The sequence below is a fragment of the Microchirus variegatus genome, assembly GCF_963457635.1.
Source record: "Microchirus variegatus genome assembly, chromosome: 15".
Classification (NCBI taxonomy): domain Eukaryota; kingdom Metazoa; phylum Chordata; class Actinopteri; order Pleuronectiformes; family Soleidae; genus Microchirus; species Microchirus variegatus.
In genome coordinates this window covers 11,024,196-11,051,386 of record NC_139816.1, presented here as the reverse complement: position 1 = coordinate 11,051,386, position 27,191 = coordinate 11,024,196, and the positions used below count along the sequence as shown (strand labels likewise).

General features: G+C 39.0%; 3 protein-coding genes across 6 annotated transcripts in view; 2 read left to right on the top strand and 1 right to left on the bottom strand.

The window, feature by feature from the left end:
• Positions 1-732: 732 nt before the first annotated feature.
• On the top strand, positions 733-7,014 carry mastl (microtubule associated serine/threonine kinase-like; the record flags this gene model as incomplete). Its single annotated transcript, XM_083901948.1, has 10 exons — positions 733-817; positions 971-1,077; positions 1,176-1,335; positions 1,440-1,588; positions 2,109-3,140; positions 3,725-3,866; positions 3,995-4,015; positions 5,545-5,658; positions 5,783-5,884; positions 6,857-7,014. The coding sequence occupies exons 1-10, from the start codon at positions 748-750 to the stop codon at positions 7,012-7,014; spliced, it is 2,055 nt and encodes a 684-aa protein (XP_083758074.1). The 5' UTR covers positions 733-747.
• Positions 7,015-8,435: 1,421 nt separating this feature from the next.
• acbd5a (acyl-CoA binding domain containing 5a) lies at positions 8,436-17,475 on the bottom strand. 2 transcript variants are annotated; one of them, XM_083901680.1, is made up of 14 exons: positions 17,403-17,475; positions 16,941-17,073; positions 15,881-16,001; positions 15,031-15,103; positions 14,818-14,935; positions 14,695-14,727; positions 13,586-13,810; positions 13,314-13,505; positions 12,609-12,703; positions 12,290-12,506; positions 11,411-11,613; positions 10,774-10,833; positions 10,225-10,334; positions 8,436-9,967 (listed from the first exon to the last, which is right to left on the bottom strand). In XM_083901680.1, the coding sequence occupies exons 2-14, from the start codon at positions 17,044-17,046 to the stop codon at positions 9,955-9,957; spliced, it is 1,566 nt and encodes a 521-aa protein (XP_083757806.1). In that variant the 5' UTR covers positions 17,047-17,073; positions 17,403-17,475; the 3' UTR covers positions 8,436-9,954. The 2 variants fall into 2 exon arrangements, with proteins under 2 accessions (XP_083757806.1, XP_083757807.1); XM_083901681.1 differs by lacking the exon at positions 14,695-14,727.
• Positions 17,476-18,511: 1,036 nt separating this feature from the next.
• Positions 18,512-27,191, top strand: part of abi1a (abl-interactor 1a) — a 45,940-nt gene continuing 37,260 nt past the window's right edge. For 2 of the 3 annotated variants that reach the window (XM_083901651.1, XM_083901650.1), the window contains exon 1: positions 18,512-18,637. In XM_083901651.1, the coding sequence (XP_083757777.1) occupies positions 18,521-18,637 (117 nt within the window). In that variant the 5' untranslated portion in view covers positions 18,512-18,520. The remainder of the gene's footprint in view (positions 18,638-27,191) is intronic. The other variant, XM_083901649.1, reaches the window with a different exon arrangement.

Sequence of the window (27,191 nt, the reverse complement as noted above, 5' to 3'; positions counted from 1 at the left end):
TTGCTCTGGCTTTAGATTACCTGCACCGTCATGGTATCATCCACAGGTACTTCAACCTTACATACATTTAATTTCTTTTTCAATATAGAAGTTGTTATATGTAGAGGCAGACTGATTTATTCAGACAATTATTGAGTAGATGTGAGTAGATTTACATCTTTGTTCATAGAAATGTATACATGCTGCATTTGCACTAAAACTTAACTCAAAAGTTAATTTACCAACATTTGTTTGTGTGTAATTAATTTGATATTCATTTCATATCTAATTTATAATAAGTACACATGCTAAATGTAGATTTCAGACACAGACCATATGGTGATGTTAAAAAAAAGGATCCTAGATCTGCTGGTTTGTCCAGATCCAGTTCCACCCTTACGTCATGGAAATCCGTAAGGTACATTTTGAGAGTTGGAAGTGAAACTAAAGGCTACAAAAACATCTTTTGGCAGAGGTAATAGATATATAATTATTAGATTGACGCCTTGCAAAAATACTTCTGATTGTGTATGAGCAAGTGTTATCACAAATCTACAGACCTAAAGGACAGGAGAACCCACCCAAGTAGTTACAGGTCCAGTGTAAAACACGAAGGAGTTTTTATTGCCTGAAAATTGTTTGTTTTTGATCGGCATTGGCTCTAGAAAAATCTATCTCAGTTGATGTCCAATTAAATGTGTGTAACACTCTTGCGTATCATGTTGTTTACCTGTGCATTACTTTTACAGGGACCTGAAGCCAGACAACATGCTTATATCAAATCAAGGCCACATCAAGCTCACAGACTTTGGCCTTTCTAAAGTCAAGCTTGACAGAGGTATGACGTTGTTTCAGCTCTACATTTAAATAAATTGTGTTTTTTTTTTTTATCTTGGGGTGTCTTGATTTAAAAAACGAAATATTCTAATAAAATCATGATATGTTGTTGCAGTAATAAGTCTTTTATTTCATCCATGTGCTTTTCTATCAGAGCTGAATCTTATGGATATCCTCACCACTCCCTCCTTGGCTAAACCTACAAAAGATTACTTCCGGACACCGGGTCAAGTCCTCTCCTTAATCAGCTCACTTGGTTTTGTAAGTATAATTATTTTTTTCCTCATACATCACACATGGTTCATCATCATTTAATTTTTCTTTTACTTTAAAAAAAAAATGTTTTAATTCAAACACAGAATACGCCTACAGGGGAAGGCAAGCGTCACTGCAGTGCATCGGCCATGTCCAGTCCCATTTCCTGTGGCAGAATAAAACCAAAGAATAACTCTCTTGGTTCACCTGTAATGAAGAAAAAAGATAAACTGCACTCTCCAGGTCACTACCCTTGGAAATCCAGTAAGTCATAGCAGTACCTTGTTCTTTCTCTCCATTTTGTTTTTATTCCTTGATCACTCATTTTGGAAAGACTGATTAATTTCTCTGCTGTGTTTTCTCTGTAGAACTTAACAACAGTGTGTTCAGTCCTCACAAACTGACTAAAAACCTCACGCCTTCACTGCTCAAGACCAGAAGTAGGTTTGAGACGATGAGTGCTGGCAGCACCACTGACACCGAAGGTGGCATCAGTCCACTGTGGGAGTGTGAGGAGGTCAGTGATCACAGACTTTTAACTAGGGCTGCAACTAATTATTATTTTCATTATCGATTAATCTAGAACGTGCATGGTCCATCAAATGTTGAAAAATGTTGATCAGTGTTTCACAAACAAAGAAATTACAATCTTCTCAAATGTTTTGATTTGTCCACCAACCTTAAATTATTCAGTTTTAATGATTTCTTTATTATATGGTGAAAAAACCCCAGAAAATATTCACATTCAAGAAGCTGAAAAATCCTACTCGACCATTTGACTCTCCCCTTCTTTTCACTCCAGTCACTTGACAAAGAAAACTGTCTGTTATTAATGCATATACCATTGTTATTGTTACTAAGACATTTTTCTTACAATAGATGACGCCGTTGTAATATTTCGCCTAGCATGTAATGGCAGCAGGAAATTCAGTTTTCTGTGTATCGCAGCACAAAATAATTGGCGTTTCATGGAAACAAATTGAAGGATTTAAGTAATTCCTCGTGACAATAACTTTCTACTTTTCTTTATTCTTCAGAAAGAAAATGAGCAGAAGAGGAAAGTGCTTTCTGAAACAAAAAGACTTCAAGAAGACGTGCCCACAAAACCTGGCACTCTAATGCCTTCTGCTAAAATCAACAGGACTCTACACAAAAAGTCATATCCAGACCAAGCTGCTGAAAAAAGTCTGGAGTCCGTTTCTGATTCCACAATTTTGGAAAAAGATGACCGTCAACCTTCGGTTCCCTCATCTGTGAAGAGAACATTTTCCGATGTAGCGAGGAGTCCAGAGCCACTAGAGACCCAAGCCAAGAAGAGAAATGCAGACTACAGAAGATGCTTTGAGATTCCTGAGGAGTCCGCAAGGTTTCACACTGGCCTGACGGGAACATTTTCCACCATTCAAATAGGCGACTTCATGGTCTCCACTGAGGGGATTGGGTCTTCTGATGACCGCGTCCCAAAGCGCTCCAGTCCCATTGCTGTGGCCAAGTCCCTGTTTAGTGAACTGGAAGAGCAATCGGAGGACGTGTTTGATGACGAACCCAAAGACTTGTCAAACTCAAGTTTCACGTCACCGATTGCTGGGAACAGTGACATTTGCAGGAGCTTGAGTCTGGACTCGGATGGTTCAATGCATGAAACGTCTCTCACGATAGAAAGCCACACTTCACTGAAACTGAGCAAGTGTCCAAAAATCGGGAATTTGGGTCGTGAGGAAATTAACGACTCGTCCATGATAGAATCCCTGCCACAAACTCCGTCTGCTGTCACTACAGAAACACCCAAACTTGGTCATCTTGGCCACAGAGGTGAAGCCCGTTGTTCCTTTCCCAGCCCGCTCAATGATTTCATGCGAGCAGTGAAATCGCCCTCTTTCCTCAAGCCGAGAAATGTAGTTGCTTTCCGCAGCTACAATAGCTCCATTAACCGCTCAAACATGTCGGCGGTTTCCCGTCTCAGCAATTGGTCTGTGGAGGCCATGGAGACGTCAGCCATGTTTCACTCTGCGTCTGGTGTCGCAACACCAGTGCAGCGCAGAGTCAGCTCCAGCAGCTCTCTGTGTCAGGTAAGCTCACGAGGTTTACGTTAAATTCTTCTCATCCTTTTCCTTCTCACATGTCATTTACACATCCAAATACTTACTTTTTAAATATTTTCAGAACAAAACAAGATGAATTTTTTAGTACCTAAGGTTAATTTTTGTTAGGTTTTGTGCACAGTAAATTAAACTGCTCCATCTTTCAGGAAACTCTGCAGCAGACAAATACCTCTTACGTCAATAATATGTAAAATTGATATTGGTGTCGTATCAGACACAAAAATGAGTCTTCCCTTATGAAAAGTCCCAAAATATTCATAGAAAGTCATTGCAGATTTGAATCCTTTTTTCCCCACTCAAGAGTTGAAATTGTAGTAGAATTTTTATGCCAAATGAAAAATTATTTCACCTAAATTTGACACACTGGACCTTTAAGACTACTGTGTCTATCCAAATATTGCGACTTAAGCTTTAGGAGTTGTAGTTTGGACTTAGTGATGAATCATCAAAGCAGAGTAAAATAAGCAGTAGATACAACAATAATAGTGGTTATAGATATTTTTTATCTTTTTTCTCACATGTCCTATTTTGCTTCTTCCCCCTCACGTCAGACACCGCAGCCCATGTCCACGTCCCACACGCCCTTCAGAACCCCAAAGAGCGTCAGGCGAGGTGCGCTGCCTGTTGAGGGGGCTCCTATTCTAGGAACCCCAGACTATTTGGCTCCAGAGCTTCTTCTGGGGAAACCACACGGTAAGAGAGTCAATTGTATGTTAAAGGGCATTTACCGCAAAAAATTAAACGCGTATTAACAGGCAGCTCGACACAGTCCAGTGTCATTGACAGTGGATGCTTGATTTGTGACGAGCATTTTCTTTTAGTTTCAGGAAGTGCTCAGCATGGTAAGTTTATAATGATATTGATGTTTATTTTGCAAGTGAGCTTGCATGTTTACGCAGCCTGCTAATACGCCACAGGGAATGAGCTGATTTTTCCCCTGTCCCCACTTTTTCTGTTTCTGCCCTGGTTTCATTTTTATTTATTTTTTTGGGTGAGCAAAATGTGGGCCTGATCTGAGGGAAGTGGACGCCATTTTAAAGCTAACACCAACGTTAACAGCTGAGGAATGTGAGACTTAAAGGTCCAGTGTGTAACATTTAGGAAGGTTTATTGGCAGAAATTGAATGTACTACCCATCAGTATGTTTGAATAAGTGTACAATTGCTTTAAAATGAAACATTATGCTTTTGTAACTTCAGAATACGTGTACATTAGGTACAGGATTTATAATGTTTTTACAGCAGCACGAATGGACAAATCGAAGAAAAACATAAATCCAAAGCATGAACAAAGGCGATGAGAGTTCTGAAAGAATGTTTGCTTTCTGGTATGTGAAGGCCACAGTAGTTCCCTGAAACATGTTATCAAAGGGAGGAGAGAGCGTCTGGAGTTTCATGTATTTTTGCAGTTTGCAGTCTCACCATTAGATGTCACTAATTCTTACAGGCTGGACCTTTAAATGCTTTTAGTTGGGCTGGGTTTTCTTCTCTAAAAATTCATAAATGTGTGGTAACACGTGCACATAATCAGTGTGTGAAACTGGATGCATCTTTGCTGAACCATCTAAAAAATCAGCTCATGATTACCTCTCATTGGTGTTTGTTATTCTTCCCACACTTAAAAGCAACTCTGATTTCCGTGAAATTCTGTGTATGGGTGGGGCACGACCATGGGAAGAAATTTCAGATGCGGGTAAACCGGAAGATCCAGGATTATGTTATTTTTACCCATTTACTTAAAATGGCTTCTAATTAAACATGCTGTTATGTATTCAGATGTTAATATACTGAGAGCAGTTTTTCTTGTCAGTTTGGTCACACGCTTTTCTATTCATGAACCGCTCTCAAGTCATTTTCTTAATTTGATAACAAATCCACATATAAACCTTGTTATTGTCCACCACTGCAACATTTTGAGACGCAAAATTACTTATTTAGAAGCACAAATATAAAGGTTTGTGTGTGTGAAAGATGAGTGGAAAGGATACTCCGGATCAGATCGATTAGTTGTTTGTTGACCAAGTGGAAAAAAATGAGTGAAATGGCTGTTAAACAGTAAAAGTAGTAGCGATGGCAGCCACCGGTGGGAATCCCATGTCAGTGTTGGTGAGGTTGCTCCCACTTCCTTGGAAATTCTGACTTTCGACTGCAACTGGAACACACCGATTGTGAATGTTCCATGTGTGAGTGAATGAAAGTGGGGAAAATAAAATGGACTCCCTTCCTCCTGTAAACTAACGTCATCCCTGCTGCTTCTGCCACTGCAGTAACTCCACTCTAGTGAGTGCTCTAATAATCACAGGATAAACTGGTGTTGGAAACCAGCAGCTGTTTTAAATGAAGTTAAAATAAGACTTTTCAATCCTATCCAGACTTCATGGTGGACTGGTGGGCACTGGGCGTGTGTCTCTTCGAGTTCCTCACTGGCGTGCCGCCGTTCAACGACGAGACGCCGCAGCTCGTCTTCCAGAATATTCTCAACCGAGGTGGGTTTGAGTTTTCTTTTGATCGTCCTTCAAAGCACAACCATGAAACGATCACTTTCTGTGAAGATTTAGAATGGATGAGGATATTCCGTGATTTTTTGGTGCATCTTTTACTAAATGTCAGACATCCCGTGGCCCGAGGGAGAGGAGGAGCTGTCGGAAAATTCAAGGAATGCCATTGAAATACTTCTGACGATGGACATGACGAAGCGGGCTGGACTTAAAGGTGAGGGTGGCTTTACTTTATAGTTATTTATCATTTTTCTGAATCCAAAACTTCACTTTAGCCTTTACGTTGTGAATAGTATTGATCTTTAGAAACGCAGATGGAGGACAGGACCACAGTTTTTAGTCAATTAAGTTGATTTATAAATGAGATCTATAAATGTCTATAGAAATCTGTCTGACTGTTTGTTAGAGGTCCAGTGTCAGGGTATCCGAGGGGTCTTAAAAAGCCTTAAAAAGTCTTAAATCCAATAATTTGAATTTAAGGCCTTAAAATGTCTTAAATTCTCCTAAAATCTCATAAAAGGTCTTAAATACCATTTTGAAAGGTCTTGAAAATCTATTAATATTACTTATTCAAAACATGCATTAACCTCAGTCTTGCTTTGAAATGTTTCTATTTTTGAGGATGCGATAACATAACTACAACACGGAACTAAAGTAAGCCACCTGTGCTGCCCGGTGAGGATTTATCGAGCACCACCGCAGTGTGTTACAGTTTAGCATAGCAGTGGAGAAAACTTGATGAAAGCCCACAGCTAAGCCTGTGTTTGCACAATAAATACGACAGATATCACACAGCTCTTTTGTAAGCAGTGTCTTCCCAAACTCTTTGTACGGAAACCCACTTTTTAAAGATTTAAAGAAGCAAATGTGCACATAATATGGGGTTTCTGACTATTTTAGTTCCACCTAATATTATTTTGAACAGACAAATCAGCCATTTCCATGTATTATGAAATAAATCTCAAGTAAAAGACCGTAAATGTAATTTGCTAGACCCGTGTGTGTGTGTGTGTGAATCCTGACACAATCTTTGTTAAAAGTTAATGAACTCCTTTTTATCCTTGAAGATAACAATGTGATGTGTTTATTAATCTTGGCAACAGATTGAATCATGATTAAAGGAACAGTATGTGACTTTTGAACTTTTTCTCTCGCTCTCTCTTTTTTTTTTTATTATTTGTCCCAGAACTCAAAAGCCACGCCCTGTTCGACGGCCAGGACTGGGACAACCTGCCCAACCAGACGATGCCTTTCATACCTCAGCCGGAGGACGAGACCGACACCTCGTACTTTGATGCGAGAAACAACGCTCAGCACATTGCGGTGTCTGGTTTCAGCCTTTAAAAATAACAAAAACAAAAGAAGCTCCACAGACGAGAGAGTGTTGTCTGCTGGTGAAGTGTGAAGTAATCAGTGCTGTTGATTGTGGATCATTTTTTCACGTTCAGGCCTGTTTATAATTTTAAAAACAAAGTTTTACCTACAGTATGTGCAATCAGTGTTTGGAGCAATAGCAGATATAGATTCTCTTTTGTTATGGCTCTTAAAAGTCAGTTCTTCTGTTATAAAATCCAACAAATGCCACCTTTTAATACTTTAATTTCTGTATTAATATACCGTTGTATTGATGAAACACAAACTAATAATGTATAAAAGTTGATGGAAATGTCTAATTCTCCTGCAGATACATGTTTTTTGTTTGTTGTTGTTTGTTTTTGTTCCTCTGCTGTATGAAAGAAAAAAACATCCTAATATATTAATGTGTAGTGTGTTTTATTTGTATATCTTGTTCATGTCATTTAGTGTTGTTTTAAGACTGCAGTGTGTAGTTTGTGGTTGTTTTTGCTGCTTTTATGTCACTCGTTATTTTGATGTGATATCACATTCCCCCCCCCCCATTTTCCACACTACTGGTATTTGATTCCTTCTTTCTTTTTTTTAATCATTTCAGTGAAACTCACTCGACGCTTATTGAAATTTTATTTTGTTCCGCTCTCAGAAAAAGGGGAAAATAGAAATAAAATCTGTTTGTAACATAATAGACTTTGTTTTTTTCAAGTACATTAAGGGAGATCAGGTGGAATGTGTGCATGTTTAAAAGAACTGTGATATTTTTGACCTTGGCTTGTATCAGTGATTATATGAGTGGGATTTTGTATTTTAAATCAGTAGTTACCCTCTTGTTTACTCAGTCTATGTGACTGAGCTCTGATGTCAGACTCTTCTTCTTTGGGATTGACTGCTTTAAAGTAAATGTAAGATAACAATGTAATGTGTTTTATTAATCTTGGCAACATATTGAATTGTGATTAATTTTTGTCCCATGCACTATTTTTGATTATCAGTGGTCAGTATTTGTCATAAAAATCACTCTTCTTCTAATGTTTCTCTTGCAGGTTGTACCCTGAGAAGCAAGAAGTGAGTGCTGCCCTCCACAGGTAGGACTATGATTATTTATTCATTTATTCTACACTCACATATGGGGCAGTAGATTGGATAACTGCAATTAACAGATGAACATTTCCTGGATTCTAGTACCTGCACACCAGTGGTTCCCAAACACTGGGGTCGAGACACACATTAAGTATGGGAAACACAGCAGTAAACCGTTGTTTCTTTGGTTTGTGGACAAATCAAACCATTTGATTACCATTCATAATGTATGTGAGCTGTCAAAAATTACTCTTCTGAAAATAATTGATCTTACTTTATGTGAAGTGATGTGGACAACGTCAACGCTTTATGAAAACTTTATTAGGCTTGGATTATCACATGCAAACACCACTCTATCCACAGGCAGAGAGGGTGAGAAAGCCTCAGTACATTTCAGTAGAAAGTTAAACTATTACTCATTATTTTGTTCATCATCATCATCATCATCGTTATTATTATTAAAACATTAACAGCTCTGCAAAGACTGCAAACCTGTGTCAATATCATATAGTAGTCTACATTAATAATACATAGTAATGCAATTAAAATATTGCTTTTTAATCATCAGAACTATACAGCTACTGTATACAATGTTTTAATAGATCTCACCGCTTTGCAAACATGTTATGATTATCAGCTCAAAAAGAAAAAAATCTTTCCACAATATTCATACAAACGTTTTACAGCACACATTTAAATTATATAACGGGAAGAAACATGGCAGCGTTCATGACGACTACTTCATTAATTAAGCTGTGGGATGGAGAATCTCAACAACAGGACGTCAAATTACCGTCGGTTTTTGGTCCAGGGCTACACATGATAACGCTACAAATGTTAGAATGTATGAAATCATAATGCCACCTATGATTGTACCCATGATGTTGAGGCACTTTTTTTTCTATTTGGAGACAATTACGTGGAGGCTCAGATCTTTAGATCACACTACTGATGTAAAGCAACCACACACACACACACAGACTGCTGTCGGACGGCTGATGACAAAAAAACAACACAAACGACCTCGTTTAAACCTTAATCAAACATTCCGCAAATCACTTCGAATCGGGGTCTCAAACTCAAATGACCAATTGAAAGAAAAGTCCAAGTTTTGCGTAAAAGACACAAGAAATAATAATATTTATGATAATATTTCACAGAATTTCAAAATAAAAGTTTTTTGATATGGAGCGGTACATTTCTCACAATATAAATGTGAAACTATTAATAAAAAAAAAAACGTATAGAAATAACTCACTTCAATTTTAAGTGGAGGGTCACATGAAATTAATCGTGCCGGCTGTTTGAATCCTCTGCTCGAAACACAAAACCCTTCAGAAACATCCCGTAGTGCCTTCTTTACAACAAGTAAAAGCAATAAATATTAATTTAATCCTTAATTTTTTTTTTTCTCACACATTGATATCATTACATTCAATCCTCGCTTCTAAACAGTTATCTTTATAGCAGCATTAACTGGGCGACTAATGAAAAGTGAACTGTTAAAATTTATAATCACGTCAAGCTTTTACAACAACAAAGTGTCGGGCTCCTTCTCGTCCTTCGCGATGAGAACGGCCGACAAACTACTGTAGTTGGTATTTGAACGCGCTCCGCTCGAACCACGTCGTGGAGAGAAAACGGTCCCAGTACAGTGGCATCAACTTGGAAACAAAAGTGAATCGCAGGTTCACTCTTCATTTTTTACCCGCGGTTTACAACTCGCGTCCTGAGACTTTCTTCCTCTCGCTCTTCAATTCAGGTTTAGGTGCTTTCTTCATAGTGCAAAAGCAAAATTACAGGACTGTGGGTCCAACAAGCAGGGAGGGGACGGTGGCGACGGAAGTGGCTTCAGTTGATTCGTCTGTTACAAACGAAACAGAGAGGAACAACAAGGAGGTTGAGTTTATTTATATTAAATGAGTAAAACACAGCAAGAGAAAACACAAAATACTCAATAAAAGACGAGCTTAACTGGGACTAAAAGCCATTTTTATAGAATCTGAAGACCATGTCTTCTTTTCATATACCTTCTTTGAGTGAAAAGTGATCTAAAATCACATAAAATCAAGTTAAATCAAATATCAATGTTAACATTTTGTCTGTGTAAAAGAAAAATACCTCCTTCTCCTCTGCAGGAAGAGACGAATCAGCCATTGCACCACAAATGGCCACATCACAGCGAAGGCCAGACTGGTTGGAGAAATGTCAAAAGGCCACCAGGATGGCTTCTGGGTAAGGAAAAAAATAAAATACATTAGTGATAACATAAAAACTAAAGAGTCAACAGATGTTTAAATTGTTATGGTTCCTGTCGATAATCAGTTAAAACCCAGAGAATTTACTTCCTTACAAACTACAGATGCATTGATTTATTGGCGATAATATTGACTGTCTTCAGGAAATAAAATTACATTTGCTGCTGTAAACATGCAGTGAAGCGGTTATTGTGATTAAAAAGCCTCTAAAATATATATGTATCTAAAGTATAGTGAGACAGTATGAATGATTAAAAAGATTTAAAACATCATGCCATACACAAACGACAGCATAAATGAAACCAAAATATCTGTATTAGAATCATATATTTGTCATTTGTTACATTAAATATCTAAAGTATGTCTTCATTGGCCTAGAAATGTATAATTACTTAAAAAATATACAGATTACCTGACTCCTCTTGTTCAGTGGGGGTGGTGTATATGTAGGAGACAGAGCCAGTGATCTTGCCTATAGAGGGAAAATAAGAGAAAGAAAACGTATATAAAACATTCATGTGTCAGTAACTAAACAAGGATTCCTAAACACTTGTTTTAGTTGAGATTTATGTGCATATGTTTTTGTAATAGTAATGAATTTCCCAAACATCACTTTGAAATCATTCATTTACCAAGTTCAAAATGATATGCAGACAGTCACTACTTTATGCACAAATGTTCGTTTGTCACAATGGGTCCCTGTAAAGAAAGCTGAACTGAACTGAACCAAAGTTCAATCCCTTTATCTTCTTAATCCACACACTGAAATCATAACAGAGCAGGGTCTGTGTTAATTATTAAACTGTTACTAGTTACTGTCGAAAACACTCAAGTTATTTGTTCCTGACAACGGCCTTCACCTGATTCAAACTGACACTTTCATGTTGTATTATAAAGTCGTGATATAAATGGGCCTCGACAGCTTCATACGGTGTGAATATCAGTACTGAAATCCTCCGTGTTCTCTCCCGTAGCTTGTTTAAAAGAAACACAGAAAATCATCCTAAATATTGAAGTGTTTGACTCTTTAGTTTGTCAGTGACTCTGACCTGACTGGCAGACAGAACCTCCAGGGTGTGCAGCCTCTCCAGGACGCTCTGCATGTCCTCCTGCAGTCTCGCCAGCGCCACCACTATCTGCTCGTCCAGGCTTCCGCCTGGAGTCCCTGCTCCTCCCCGGCGGCCCCGGTCCCCGTCTCCACCGCCGTGCATGGGCATCATGGTTCCAGAGCCACGGTCTTGAGACCTGGAGCCTGATGGGGAAAAAAAAAAGCTGTTTCACCTCTGCTTCACCCAGGTAAGAAAAATACTGAGCACTGACCCAAGTTTTGCTTAAAAATGTATAGCAAATATTAAAGCTAAAGGCCAGAAGATTAATATACGGTACAAAGCTGCAATAAACAAAGCAGACGGAGAAGAAATTATCAAATTCATCTAGTTCTTGCATTCCTTCGTTTGACAATCAGAAACCAAGGCTGAGAAATACCAGCTTGTAATGTGGAGGCATTTGACCTGGAACTAACTGCCAATAAAAACACATTCCCACAGGTAAAATCCTGTTTAAACTATCAATCAAAAGTAGTAATGATGTATAAATCAAATAAAACTGCATTTTTATGCCTCTTTGTGGTTATGTAGTATTACATTTCCTTGGAAAAGGGGAAATTGAAATCCAGCTGGACAAAAGACACACAAATCCCCTGCTCAAAGAAAAGAAAGCTGTGAGAAAGTAAAAAGATAATGAGAAAATTCCTCTGCCTACTCTGCCTACCTTTAATCTTTCATTTATGAATCGTTGAAATCATCTTAGAAATGTAGGAGGGGATTACATCTATGTCAAATATGAAACAAAATCCCCAAAAATAAACTTTTAAATACAATATAACTGCGGTTTTTTGGAATCCTAGCGTTCTGTGAGAGCAACCTTACCTTGTCCTCCTCTGACAACAGAGCTGTCTGACATGTCTCCCTCCAGGCCCCGTCTCTGTGTCATTGTCCCACCGCTGTCTCCATCTTCTCCTCCACGCCTGACGACCTCTGCTGGAGCATAAAATTCATCCTGGATTCCCTGCGTCGCCTCCAGGGGCTGCAGCACGTGGCTCTCCTCTTCATCCAGGTCATCCAGAGAGCGGGTACGATCTGGACTCTGGAGAAGCGGCACATTAAAACAACTCCATGATGATTTAGTCACTAAATATAATCCATCCATAGGTGCGGGTGATTTCATTTTCCTTTAAATGTTACTTGCCTCGTCTTGGCCAAGCTGGTCCACAGAGTCGCAGTAAACTTCACTGTCCGAGTCGCTGGCAACTTGGTTTGGAGCCGAAACATCAGCGCTGAGATCTGAGATCAGCACAAAAACAACAGGAAACAAACAGGTCAGACTCTTCCTCCTCTCTACTATTTAAAATCTGCACTAAACCCATTTTTCATTTGAAAGTAGGGCTGCGACTCGTGATTGCTTTCATGATTAATTAATGTCGACTAATTTCTTGATGAATTGAGTAGTTGTTGGGTCCAAAATGACTCAGTTTTAATGTTTACTTACCAGAAAATATTCACATTTAAGAAGTTGGAAAAATCAGAGAAACTTGTTTTAATGAGCTAAAAAAAATAGACTCAAACCAACATTTTTTACATATATTAACTGCGTTTAAATCTATATTTTCTTAGAAATGATCTCTGTACCCCTTTAAGACTTTTTAAGAATCAGCCTCTGTAAATGAAAAGTCCTGTGAACTAAACTGCACTGTCGTTAACAAAGTGGCACTTAAATTTGTTGCCTGCTGCTTAATTTTCGCTGAAGCATGATTTTCCTCCGTTAAAAGGGTCCCATGCTTAGCAGATTATATCATCACCTGGTGAGCCGCTACAAAAACCAAAGAGCTCTGGGAAACAATTCCGAAACATTTCGAGGCACACGCTGCGAGTCCATGAGCGGCGTTTTCCTCACCTGCGTGGTGACCGTTGAGCAGAGGCTCGCTGACTGTGCCGTCCAGGGAGTGGTCACCGTTCAGTGCGACTTTGGACTGACTCCCGTTGGTCAGATGGGCGACTCCGTTGGCCAGTTTGCCGTTTGACAGGGGCTCTTTGTGTCTCCTGGTTGAACTCTTCTTCTTTGGCTGTGAGGCTGCTGAAGTCAAATCTGCCAAAGTAAATACATGAAATTAAGAATCCACTCCTGATAGTCTGGCATGCTTCAAAATTGAGGTCGTTTTTTGTTACCTTTTCCATTCTCCTTTACTCCTACTTCCTCCTCTTCTTCGTCGTCATCATCATCCTCTTCATCCTCTTCATCCTCCTCTTCTGTTTCTTCCACCGACGTCTCCTTCACTTCATTTGCTTTGAGTCTGGCAGGCCGAGTCTCCAGAGTGCCGTTCATTTCCATGGTTCTGACGATGCTCTTTGTGACGCTCTTTGAGTGCACCGAATTCAACATTGTACCGAACCCTGCGAAGAAAAAAAAGTTAGTATGCGTTTCTAAAACTAAAAGACAAGGCTTACCTTCAGGATTATAAAACACTCAGTCGCTCTCATTAGGATTTAACATTAGGGTCTGCCTTTTAAGGTCCGGTGTGAAACATTTTGGAGAGTTTATCAGCAGAAATTAAATATAATTCCCACAAGTGTAAATGTACAATTATTCTTGTTGCCTTAGTTTAATGTATTTAAGACAAAATCACAGCTCTGCCCACATAACAACTCGATACACTTGATGACAACAACATCTTTTCTGGTATGTGAAGGCCACCGTAGTTACCCAAAACAAATTTTTTCCCACTGGACCTTTAAAGCAAAAACATTGAACATTCAGTGTCTCACACATTAGATGAGCTGTAATTGTTCTGAACTAACCAATAAGTATGGGTAACTGCTAACACTAGAAGCACTAAAGCCATGGTTCTCAAACTGTGGTACATATACCACCAGTGGTACGCAAGCTTCCTCTTGCGGTACTTGCAGGAAATATCAGAAATACTGTCGTATGTGTATACTGTATATACCAGGGTATGTGATCGGAGTGGAGCTGAACAATTTTGACCATAGTGTGTAGAAAATGAATAAATTAAAAACTTACTCTTCCTCCATCTTAATCCAATTTCACTATGCCAGTGTGTGAAGTATATGTGAGGAAGAGAAGAGATTATGTTATTGGGAATAAATCTGCCTCCTGTGAAAAATCAGGAGCCAAATTTGCTCGGCCTCTTTTAACGTTGGCTCAATGTTTTCCTCAGGTGGTACTTGGCATAAAAAAAGTTTGAGAACCACTGCACTAACACCACACGTGTGCTTAAAAACTAGACCACCAGATGTTTTCACTGTCATGAACTTGCCTTCCAGCTGCCTAGCAAACTGTGTCAAACGGGCTGAGCAAAAGATGAAAGGCAAATGATTAAAGTGCCACATGCTGTTGCTGACAGAAGCATAAGAGTTTGCGCCACCTGCGCGAACATTACCTGCGCTCAGGTCTGATATCTGTGAAATCTTCTTCTTCTCCTCCACCAGCTCGTAAAACGGGCCGAGGACGCGCAGGAGTTCCTCCACCTCGTCCGTCATGGGCATCCCCTCCAGGATCTACACATCCAACAGAAAGTCGAATTGTAAGTCTGATGCATTGTAAATATTCCTTTTACACAATTTAACTTGATCATATTAAGGGTGAAACATACCAGTTTCATTTCATCAACATAGCCAGCCATTGCTTCTTCTTTAGACATATCTCCAAGAGAATGCCAGGCATCCCTGAAAAACAAACATTATTATCATTATTACAGCTGCAATTAATACTCGTATAATCAATTATTAAATTATTCATCAACTATTTTGATAATCGATTAGTCGGATTTTATTTAAACCATAAAACAAAGTTTAAATGTGCTTAAATGTGAATATTTTCTGATTCCTTTGCTCCAAGTTGTTGCAGCGCTGCCATAATTAAATATTTTTTTTGCTGGGAAATGAATAACTGCTTGGTTTAAAGTCACGGTCTCTTTGTGTTTGTTTTGCTCCAGTTTTCCCAATAAGCTCAGTTTATTCAAAGGCACCATGACATGTGCTATCTGTGGGTCAAAGGGTTCACACAGACATACAACAAGTTAATCTCAAACTAAGAGTCTTTACAATTTCCTGATTAAAAAAAAAAAAAAAATCACACCAACACAGCGGTGGCATGAGATAAACTGTCCAGCCAACATCTCTAAAAGGTCACATTCCAAGTCGCATTTCAGTGAAGTGCCGAGTCCAAAGATCGACGAGCTAAAAACTGAGCGTGCAGTTCAGACGGGGTCAGAAAACCCAGCTGAGACAAGTTTGCTTTGTCTTGTTTTGCACAGTGAAGTCGAACTGGGTAAAAAGTGAAATGTTATGCAACATGTGCAAGTCTGAGAGCTGTTTCAATTTCCACTGCTCTGTACGGACAACTTCAGCTTGTCATCTTGTCCTTGAAAGAAAATGTTCTCTCCAAAAAGAGACAAATAACAAAACCACAAAGGACAGAAATAATATTCCATGTTTTTATACCATTTTGCTTTGCCGACTGCATCCCAAAAGCCAGGTCGGGGTATATTGCATGGTCCCACTGTTGCTTGTTTGTAATAACTGTAGAACTTGAGCATCATGTCATTAGATGGCTGAAAGGGACCTGAAAAAGACAGCAATTTGAGGACAAATATGAATTAGTGCCTTTCATATCACCATTCATATCGGTGAAGCTTTCAAGGGCAACTACTTTAATGATAATGCACTGACTTGAAGACTGCTGCTAAGAAAGTGTCCACTCTGTATGCTTCCAGTAAAGTGGATTAAGCCTTTTAAATCTCACAGGATCCCAGCAAGCAGACCGAGCTGCTGCCCTGAATCTGACTCCATTAGTTCTGACACCATTGCGATTCAACCCCCATTCCTGGGGTGAACCTGTCAAACGGGCCTTAAGAAGGTATAACCTGTCTTTACGTACGTGCTTACTGTAAAGATCCAACCTCTGCTTATTATGGCGTTACGCAGAATAAATATTACCCTCAGCAAACTGGTATGAAAACAATTTGTTTTCCAGAAAAATAGCATTCTAATGTTAATAATAACAGAGTTCAGACCTGGTTAAGACTTTCGGTTTCTGTGCCATCAGCTTGTCCGGATGCAAATTAATTAGATCAATGTCTACGGTACAAAATCATGTGACTGAAACTTTACACTCGCTTCTGCAAACTGAAGACGAGAGGGGGAATGCGGGAAAACCACAACATTCTAGGACTAAGTGCAGGAACCAAATATTAGAAAACAGCAGCTACTTTACAGTCTTTAGTTATTTACATGTGCATACATTTTAAGATACCGTATAACGTGAATATTTAAAGTATCGTTTTCATTTTTCTGTCATGGAAAGTTTAACGGCATTGATGTGATAAATTTAGATGTGTGCAGGAGTTCTTTATTTACTCATTTATAGTGTATATTTGCTGTTTTGCCATGTATTGGTCTGAAATATGAAGTGAATTGATCCTCTTACGGTGTACTCAAATGATGCACCTGTTTATGCCACATGAATGCCTGTAATTACTGGTTATTCAGGAGATCTACTTACCATCAGGGGGTAAACTCTTGATCACTTTCACAGCTGCGTCAAATCTGCGCTGGGCCAACCGTTTTTCACCGTCCACCTCCATCCTGACACTGTCCACTTCCATCATGCAACACACGACCAAAACAACAACAACCTACAGACAGGCAACAAGTCAACACAGCACTGCAAGTATGTCAAACAAAAATGACAACAAATCAATATGAACTAAAAGCTGACGTTGCCCCTCGATAACTTGACAGCTCATGGATTCACACTTTCCCAACAATAAGAGGATTAGCTTAAGTTGTAAATGTAAGCTACAGTGTGATTTGACAGCCAGTAGGAGGACGTTGCACGGTTAGGAATCTAGGACACAACAACTAATGTGCGACATAGCGTCAAATAGAATCACATTTATACTACAATACACGCTGCATTTTAAAACTCTGCGGCGGAAAACGATTGGAAAACATCGACACTCACCGTTAAAGTTCCCCGGCCTATCTGTTTGTCAGACGGCGACTTGTCTTGAGCTCTTCATCAGACGCCATGAACAACATAAAAGCCAATAAGTGTGTGTGTAGTCTGGGAGGTGTAGTTTTCTGCGCGACTTTAAGATCTCCTACAACATCCACAATTCCCCGCTTCGAACAATGTTTTACTTCTTGCTGAGGTTTTTTTTGTCGAAAAATCAAACATATATTGGATCAAAATACGCAAACAAGTCAGATGTGAAATGTATCAAATGTCGTTTAAAACATGTTGCGAGCTTTAGCTTTGCGAATGGTACCATCTATTTGAACTACATATCCCAGCATGCTCTTCTCGGAATCCAAGTTGGAAGCGTGATAGGCAGACTCGACTCGAGAGCAAGAGTTCTCACTCTGGTTTGATTTCGAATGACTAGATAGATAATCGAATATTTGATCGAAATTATAACGTATAATAATATATAACACCGTAATTGTGTGCATTAATTCGTTATGATGCTGGTACAGTTTTCAATAATCATAAATTTAAGATATAGACCACCAATAAATAATCAACTAATCATCGGATAATAGTAATAAAACACACAGTACATTATTATATTAAAACATAATACATAAAATATGAAATAAATAAAATGTGATAGAAAAATTTACCATTCGTAATAAATGATGCAGGATAATATAATATTGATTAACACAATTAAACAATGGTAATAACCAACAAATAAATATGAAATAGTAAAAACAACAACCATACAAAAAATGCAGTCATCAAATTGAGATAATTAAATAAATTATTATTATTCTTTTTAAAACTCTTAACAATAATATTATTATAAAATAAAAGCTTGTTGAAAAATATATTAAAAAATGCGGTTGAAACGCGGTTCCGTTTCTTAAATGTTGAGTGACTACTCCTCGCAGCCACATACGATCTCTGGTGTGTGGTGACGTCAAAGTGAGGGCAGGAATCCCACAATGGGAGGCGAATGACTTTTTCCTTTTTTCTCTCTTTCTTTTTTTTCCCCTTCAGAGGCAGCTCTGGGTTTGCTGGTTGTTTCAGTGTGAGGGCAGGCAGAGGGAGAGGCAGCCTCTGCCGAGGGATGTAAGATGGCAGAGCTACAAATGCTGTTAGAGGAAGAGATTCCGGCCGGTAAACGGGCGCTCGTGGAGAGTTACCAAAACCTGACCAGAGTAGCAGACTACTGCGAGAACAATTATGTCCAGGTAAGAAAGTGGACGAGCCACCGCCTCGTTTCTTATCTTTCACGCTGTGTTTTTTATCGCCCTGAAACGAGTTCGGGATTGAATGGTTTGTTGGGACAGGAAATGTGGATAAAGACCCAGGACTCGCCCGGAGCTCCGGAGCTGGAATAACAGTTTGGGTCACTGGGCTTATTTAAGCCACCGTGGTGCGTTTGAGGACATTTTCAACGCCGATTTGAACACATTTATTCCACTAACACCGAGGGTGTGTCTACTTTGTTTGCTTTATTCTTTTAGTAGACGAGTGTGTAGGTTCGAAAGTGCTTACACACACACACACAGTGAAGTAGGCCTGTGTATGTTTGTTTTAGCAGCAGGTCAATGAACTACAAACGTTAAAAGTGATTAAATAAGGCGTAATAAGTCGAAAGTTGCAGCTTTAATTGAGCCAGACACCGCTTCGCATAAACTGTCACGTCACAGTGCAACTGCCTTTAAAGAGACGGGTCAATAATAACGATATTATCGCGTTATATCGCGATAACATCAATCACAAGTGAATTATTAAAAGTGAACCCTGTCTCTTCAGCGACCTCATGATTTTTAATGAGTCATATTTAATGTTATTGTTTATCACTTTGCAATGCTTGCAACACATATTTGTAGTAACATCATGTTTGTCTGACTTACATTACAACTTTTGTAATGCTTTTTGGAAATACCACTTTAGGTTTATTTCACCTAAAGTATTATTATTATTATATTATTATATATAGCTGATCCTATTGAACAAATGCTTTGAACGCTTTCCCTTGTGATTGACTAGTTCGTGCAAACATGTTTTGGGCTACCTATTGTTAACAATGCCAGTCGATAATACAGAATTAATATTTTGTGCACACAAACAGTGTAGCAACATGTTTACAGTTTAAAAAATTGTAAAAGTACTACGTGTACAACTGATTTACTGAGAAACAAATGTGACTTGAATGCTATAAACAGTAAAAGAACCAGTGTTTCTATAGTGGTAGCCTTTTGGAATCCCGTGTTGGGGCTGGTGAGGTTGCTTCGAGTTTCCGATTCGGAAATGCGAGACGCAGGAATGCCCCATGACCTCGGAAATTCTGATCTCTGACTACAAATGGAACACACCATCAGGCTTGGGGCTTAGCCCTTTTATGTTCAAGTATATTAAACCATATATATAGTTCGTAACACAATAATATGGTTCGAGAATTGCAATATCATAATAATTGTGACAGGAACTTTCCATACCGTCCTATGCCTAAGTCTTTATGAATGTTACAGTAAGGTTGCAATCCATTATATTCAGTCAGTCGTTAAACTCACAATTTAATACCACAGAACAGCTTAAATTCCCCAGTGGGCCTGTGCAGGAATATGACAGTGAAGTTCTTATGGACTTGCTCTGCAAATAAAATGTCAGTGCATGACTTTTATTGTTGCTACACACTTCTGTAGAGCCATTAAACACTTTATAATGCCACATACATGTAGACATTCACTGTTGCTGATGGATTATTCATGTTGCATTTTAATATTTTACTACCTCGTCCCTGTATAGGTTTGGTGTATGTCCTTTTTACCTTTTATCTTAATATGTTAGTCCTGTACTTTTGGATTATGGAGTATATTCATTCTATATACCCATTCTATATACTCAACTATATAGAGAATATTATTTTATTTATGTCTTCTTTTAAGTGTTATTTACATTTTATTCAGATATTTAGTTTGGGCTGGGCAATAATTAAACAACAATATACAACAATATAATAAAGGCTCAATACATATTGTTTACACATTGTTTAAACACAATTTGATGCATGTCACATAATAATTATGATTTCCCCCTCACATATGTGAAATCAGTGGAGGTAAGGGCTGCAACAATTAACTGATTATTAATCAATTAAATAAGGAATCAACAACTATTTTGATCACTTTAAGTGTGTTTTTTCTAATTAAATTGAAAGCAACTTCTCATTTCACCCTACTTAATGTGAATATGTGTGGTTGCTCTGCTCCTTTGTGACAGTAAACAGAATACTTTTGATTTTCTGATCAAAATAAAACATTTGACATTGTCATCATTTGAAATTTGACACCATTTTCTGCAAGAGACAACTAATTGAACAATCGAGAAAATAAGCAACAGATTTATAGACGTTGAAAATAAATGTTAGTTGCAGAAAAAAAATAGGCCACCAGGCTGTGAGACTGGGAGGAATGTAAAGCCATTGTTAGATGGTCAATAAAGGCTGGAAGTATTGATTTTTCTCCCTCCTCAACTTGTTCATGGGAACAAAGCTTGCCTTTTAAATCTCTGCTGGCTTGTATGAAGCTGCACATCAGTCTTCTCCTGTATTCTTTCAAATGTTTAAGCTTGTCCTTTTTTTAATTGTTGTACAGTAACTTCAACTCAAAGACCTTCTGAGAACAATTTGAGGGACAAAGCAACAGCGGGTTGTGCGAGAGAGTTCTCATTTTTTTCGGCAGGAAGTCAACCCACCATATCAGCTACAGAGGGTGTGTCCATTCCAGCTGTACTCCCACAAGGACTCCCTGTAATTTTGTTTTCTTCCTTGTCCTCGGATGATTTGGCATTGTGAGGCACAGCTCTGCAGCTTTGTGCCAGTTAGTTACAGCCCACGTTTCACAAACACTGCAGGACCAAACTTTAACCATCTTTGTCCTATTTTAAGACCACAGTCAAGAGGATGAAGCTCCCCCCCTTAACTCTAATGCAAGATAGAAACAAATGAACCATAGCTTTGGCTACCACAGAATTTCTGGCAAGATTTTAATGTTGATAATAGTTTTGTCAGTTAGTCATGGTCTTTTACATTTAAAAAAAAAAAAATATTCAGACAAAGTTCTTGGTGGTTTTTTTTTGGGATACTGGACATTTAGAAAATGTTCTCCAGTCGTGTTTTTTAAAATATGGTGCCACAAAAAAAAATTAACAAACTCTGAAACCTGTCTTTTTTTCTCTTTAAAGTAGATTTTTTTTTAACTAAAGTGACTTCAGGGTGTTTAAATTGTTGCGTTTACAGTAAGTGCCTAATCAGATGTGTACTTTCTTATAATTTACTTCCTCTTGAATGATGTTTTTCTTGCACAATTGCTTGTAAACAAGTTTTGCAGAACATTTTGTGTTAGCATTTGTTAATATGTTGCAATTATATGTAGATCTAAATGTATAGGCAAGACCTAAACTAATCTTTTAATACTTTTTTCCCCCCATATTTTGGCCACATTTTGTCATCAGCTGCATAATTTAATTTTCAGTCCAATCTTTTTTTAATTACTCCAATGAAAGGATAAGCATTTTTTCTTGTGTGGCTGTTTCAGTTTCCATGACTTTGGCTTGTTTTGTTGAATAGGGTATCGTAAAATCTATTGTAATGGCACTTGTGTTATAGTTTTTAAAACAAAACAGCCCTTTAGTTTCGAAGACGTACACTGATGCCATTTTATTGCATACAGTTGGCGCTGAAGTGAAAATTACATGGCTTTAATTGGACAGATGCTTTTGTTGTATATTATTCAGCCACATGTTAAGGAGTAAGAGTGGTGTGTGTCATCAAAAACGAGAAGATTGTTTCAAAAATGAGGTGTAGTAAGTTGGTCGAAGCTGTAGACTTCAGGCTGTCATCTGAAATCCGATCACTGTGGGAACAAAATGTCGAGAAAGAATCGGAGGGGAACAAAAGTTGTTTTCATTAAGTGATGTTGACAAGCAGATGTACAGAACTTGATTTTCAATTTTGTTCAAACTTAAACTAAACCCGCCGGTGAGTCATGTTTTATAAGTGGTTCTGTTTTATTGCAGCACCTCGTTTGAAGGGCTGACGTAAAAAAAAAAAGAAGGAGCAGGATTTGAGGCTCATATTTGGAGCTTTGTGTGAAGCGGTTGTCAGACTGAGAGTCCACTTTTCAGAAGCCTTCCCTCTCTTTCTCTCTTTTCCCCTCTATGTCTATCTCTGTCTGCAGCAGACACTCATGTCTCTGTGCCTCTGACAGAAACACACACTAACATAAAACTGCTCTCCTGACTGAACCTCGCACATATCAACATGTCCCAGCTCGAATCGGCCCGTCCTTTCAGCACTCCTCTGTCACATTTGTGTGTGTGTTCCTGTCATAGGCTCTGGTGTTATCTGGACTGTGTGTGTGTGCAGCTCATCAGCCTGAGCAGATGGTAAATGTTCTGTTCAACCAAGGACACATCACTTTCTCAACCCAACAGTGACTTTGGTCTGTCCAACTACACTGTGGGGGTGCTTGTGTGTGTGTGTTCGTGTGATGTGTGACACACTGACGGCTCAGAGTTATGTTTCCTGTTTGCCCTGCTGACTCTGAAGATCGGCTCCCTGGAAATGCCTTCTTTCCATGTGGCAGGAAGTAGCTTAATAATAGAGTTTAAAAAAAAAAAAAAAAAAAACCTTTCACATTAAGAACCTCACACTGAGATTAATCATATTAATCTGCATTGTTGTACGCTCATGTTCTCTTGCTTACTGTAGCGACTTAAGGCTAAATGGTTGGCTCGGATTCATTTAATTTTTCATTGAATTAGATTGGCATCCTGTTTGCTGTAACCTATGTGACAAGGACACATGTCTTGTATGTAAAGTGGACCACCTGGCCATGTTGGCAGGACACACTAAAGCATGCTCTAGAAAGGTCTGTGTTCACTAAATAGTCCATGCATACAGATTGTTTTAGTTGTGATTGATATTTGTCGATCTTAATCCGTTTTAGAACATATCACTTTCAGGCTTTCAGTTATTTGACTTGACGAAGAAAATAAAATATATTTCTTAAGAATTGTTATTTTGATTATAAGAGTTTTCTTTTTTTTTTTAAATCACAATAGTATCTTAATATATATAACATTAATATAATATTTTGCAGTATACCGAGGGTTGGTATTTGAGATTTGAAAGTGTAATCGAATACCATAAGCCAAGACCTGGGTGGAACCAAGAAAAATTTGAATTTCTATTCTGCTTATTGGTTCCCAAAATATGTATTTTTTTTTATACATCAAAATTAATGGATTTAATTTTTTATTTTGCAAAGTAATACTTCAGATGTCTGCAAACGCAGGACACAGGTGGGAATCACCAGAGACGGAGATCCAATAATACATTTTAAAGCCAATATCGGTGTCTAAAACTCTTATTCTGTGTGTAAATATAGACGATATACATTAACTTGGAAAAAGGGAACTGGAATTAAGATGTGGCAAGACAAGACGTCATGGATAGAGCTGGTGTTGCAAGCTTGGGCCATGTGACTTGTGCTTGCTGAGCCAGCATGATGCACTCTGTTACTTTTTCTAATAAAAATGGAAAGTCCAGCCAGAATTAGCACTTTCGAAATGAGTGCTGTAGCAATCCATGCTGGTAGCATCTCATCTGAGCAGGACAGGAGTCTCTTCATTGTCCAGGTCTTTTTAATCATGTTGTCCCTGTACTTTTCTGTTTTTCCCAGAAGAATCCATGTGAACTCTTCTCTCAGTTTCCTGTCCTCCTTTTCTCTTAGTCTTTCTCAGAGTGGCCTGGTTTTTTTCTTGTTGCATGCTGAGGCCTAGTCACTCTCTTGGCCCACCAGCCAAGCCCATTCATCCTTTTGACCACCTGTCACCCCTCCCCAAGCTGACTGGAGTTGGTTTGGTCCAGACTGTTGGACTGATCTGCTACAAGCTGGTTGGAACGTGGGAGTTTGGGCTTGTTCAGTCTGTTCCTTTTTCACAGACAAAATTTGAATAATCCGTCCAAACACTTTCATGTGTTATAGTGAGTCAGCAAGTGCAGAAAAAAATCTCCATTTCAGTATATTATAGATGTGTTCATCAGTGACATACGTAGCATTAGCCAAACAACAGTGACTTTCTACCGGGATGAAGAAATTACTAAGTCAGCGATGGAAGTTTAATGACTTTCCTCCATATGCTTCCCCGTTGTGTCTCTGTGACACAATGAAGGTTAGTTCTGTTGCATGCTGGCAGTTCTTCAAGGTCAGGTAGACCTTATGGCGTTTCAGTCAGCCTCCATGTGTTGCACTGGAGGGAGAGTGATTATGAATTAACATTTCATGCAGATTAGTTTTTTTTTCTTAAGATCAAGGAAAGTTGTTTTTATTCCTGGCACACTCTGGTGTCACTTTCACTACCTTGTTGCTCCTCAGGTGGCTCCAGTGGCTTTTCGGTTTCTCCTATTACAACCCGAGAACAAAGTCGCATCTCACATTAACATCTCTGTGAGGATGAGATTTGTCTCTTTATTTTAATTTCAACATCAACAGACAAGCCCTCTTGTTGGCATAATGTCCTATATCTATTATGTCCTATTTCCGTTTCACTGAGTCATCATGGACTAATATGCAGCAAGTACGGCATGACCCTTTGTCCAGATTGTAAAGTTAGTGTCAAGGACAAGAGCCAATAAGTAAATTATGAATTTGTCGGCACATTGACCTATTTAAATCTAAAGAAGCGTGTCACACGGAATTAATTAAGTTCATTGCAGTTGTGTGTTGCACACACATGCGGTAGACTCTGAGGCGAGATAACGCCAGAGTGACAGGCACGCTGACAAGAACGTGGAAATTATCCTTCCTTGAAACTACATCAAACTTAATTTACACACAGCTCAAAAGTTTGAGCTGTCTGCATGGATGGTAACTTAATTTACGATAGTGTGAGCATTCGATAGCAGGATAGTGCTATAGTATGCACATGGATCTATGATGCTTCAACGGAGCACAAACTATATGTTATGATGGTGTGAGAATTATGAAAAGATTGCCTCTTTAGTTTGTCCTCTCCACTGTTTTTGGTGTATTTCTGTGTCAGTGTTACAGTGCCACAGCTCTGGCATATTTAGAGTCGTTTGGGCAGTTTTGTGTGTATGAATTAATTTGTTGAAACAAATTTTTTTTAATAAGAAAATGATTATAAGGGATAGTTCCGTTTCCTTGTGGATAAGGCCGAACTTTCAATCAGTCCCTTGATGTCTGACAGCTACATAAATACAACCATTCCCTGAGCTCTACCTCTCAGCTGCCTCTTGTCTCACATATCTCACCCCTTTCTAAGTGGTCGATACATCCAACAGAGCAAAGTGGCATCTCGTGAGCCTTACGACCTCCTCGTTGGATTTACAGAGCGTTCATTCTGCTCCCGTCTGGTGCTGCTTTGGCCACAGGTTTCACTCCTGCTGAGGTGTTTTGAACTTTTCCTTCCCAAACCTCTCCAGTTTACAGAAGAGAAAAATAAACCCCCGGCAATTCCATGTCGGTGTTTATTTTCTTTTGTTTCCCTGAGCTCATCCCTGACATTTGTGGTCTGTGAAGGAGTTCTTCAACAACACTTGAAAGTTTGGAGACGTATGACATGCTGCAGAATTCCAAACATTCCTGAAATGTTTTTTTCCCCCTGAGCACACTCCCCCCTTTGAACAAGTGAGAGCACATAAAAGCAAATGTGCTAGTCAGCTGTACTAAAGCATGGGCAGTTCTTAGTACCACAAAAAAGTCGAACTCTTTATTTCACGCCTTCTGAGGAATTGTTGCTCCAAACTTAGATGTCGCAGTGATGGGTTTTTAGATATTTCACATCCTCTTTTAGTTAGCAGGCATACTAATGTTGTTTATTTGCTAATCTTGCTCAGGCTTCTGGGTAGAGGGGCAGCTACACCTCCTCCAACCTCTGAACAGTTTCTGTCCTCAGGGAGGAAGTCTGGACTTTTCCTTCCTACTGTCTCAAAGAAGCCTGTAATGCCTGACTGTAAAGAAGGGAACCACCTTGTTTTTAAAAAAAAGAAAAAGCACATTTGCACTTCCGTGGCGGCAGTTGGCCGTTATCTTGCCAGACTGGATGGGTGATAGTCGAAGTGGTTGTTGTTACCCAGTTCAGTGCCTCAGAGCTTGAAAAACTTCCCACAAAAAGCCACTCCCGAAGTCATTATCCCTACGCTATTGAGGTCCGTCACAATTTTTCCTCATAAACACTGATAAACCGGTCACTTAGCTGCAAGCTACAGGTTCATTATGACCTTGCATTCCTCTGTACTCCATTTCTTAAACCTGATGAGGTGCTGACGGCCTGTCTGCCTCCACCTCGATACTCTGATACCTCCTTCTTTCTGTCATTACTCAGCCCAGAAATATGAGATTAAGTGCCCCAGGAACGCTGAAGGGAGCTCACCTCATTCTCTGCATCTCCCACGGCTGCACAGTACTGTCAGCCTGTGTTTTATATTGAGCAATCTCGTTCTTTGTCCCTTTCCTGGCAAATGTCTCAAGCAAATATATCCCAACATGTTCTCACTGGGGAGGGATATCATGACGAGTTCAGATTCTTGAGTAACCAAACAACACATCTGGTTAATCTGAGGATTTGTGACATCTGACCTTGGTGTGTGAACAAGCAGAGGCTCTAAGATGCCTTGCTGGGGATGAAATGAATCAAGTGTCACATCTGTCCTTCCGAGCGAACATCACTGACCTCGCATCGCAGCTCTGTGAGCTTATACAATTTGCA

Bases quoted from the DNA above. Each gene is read 5' to 3' on its own strand.
- acbd5a (XM_083901680.1), bottom strand. From the start codon at position 17,046: ATGATGGAAGTGGACAGTGTCAGGATGGAGGTGGACGGTGAAAAACGG. The intron at 15,104-15,880 runs GTATAAAAACAT...TTTGTTTTTCAG, and splicing joins GCAGTCGGCAAAGCAAAATG to GGATGCCTGGCATTCTCTTG. The intron at 13,811-14,694 runs GCAAGTTCATGA...TTTTCTTCGCAG, and splicing joins GTTTGCTAGGCAGCTGGAAG to GGTTCGGTACAATGTTGAAT.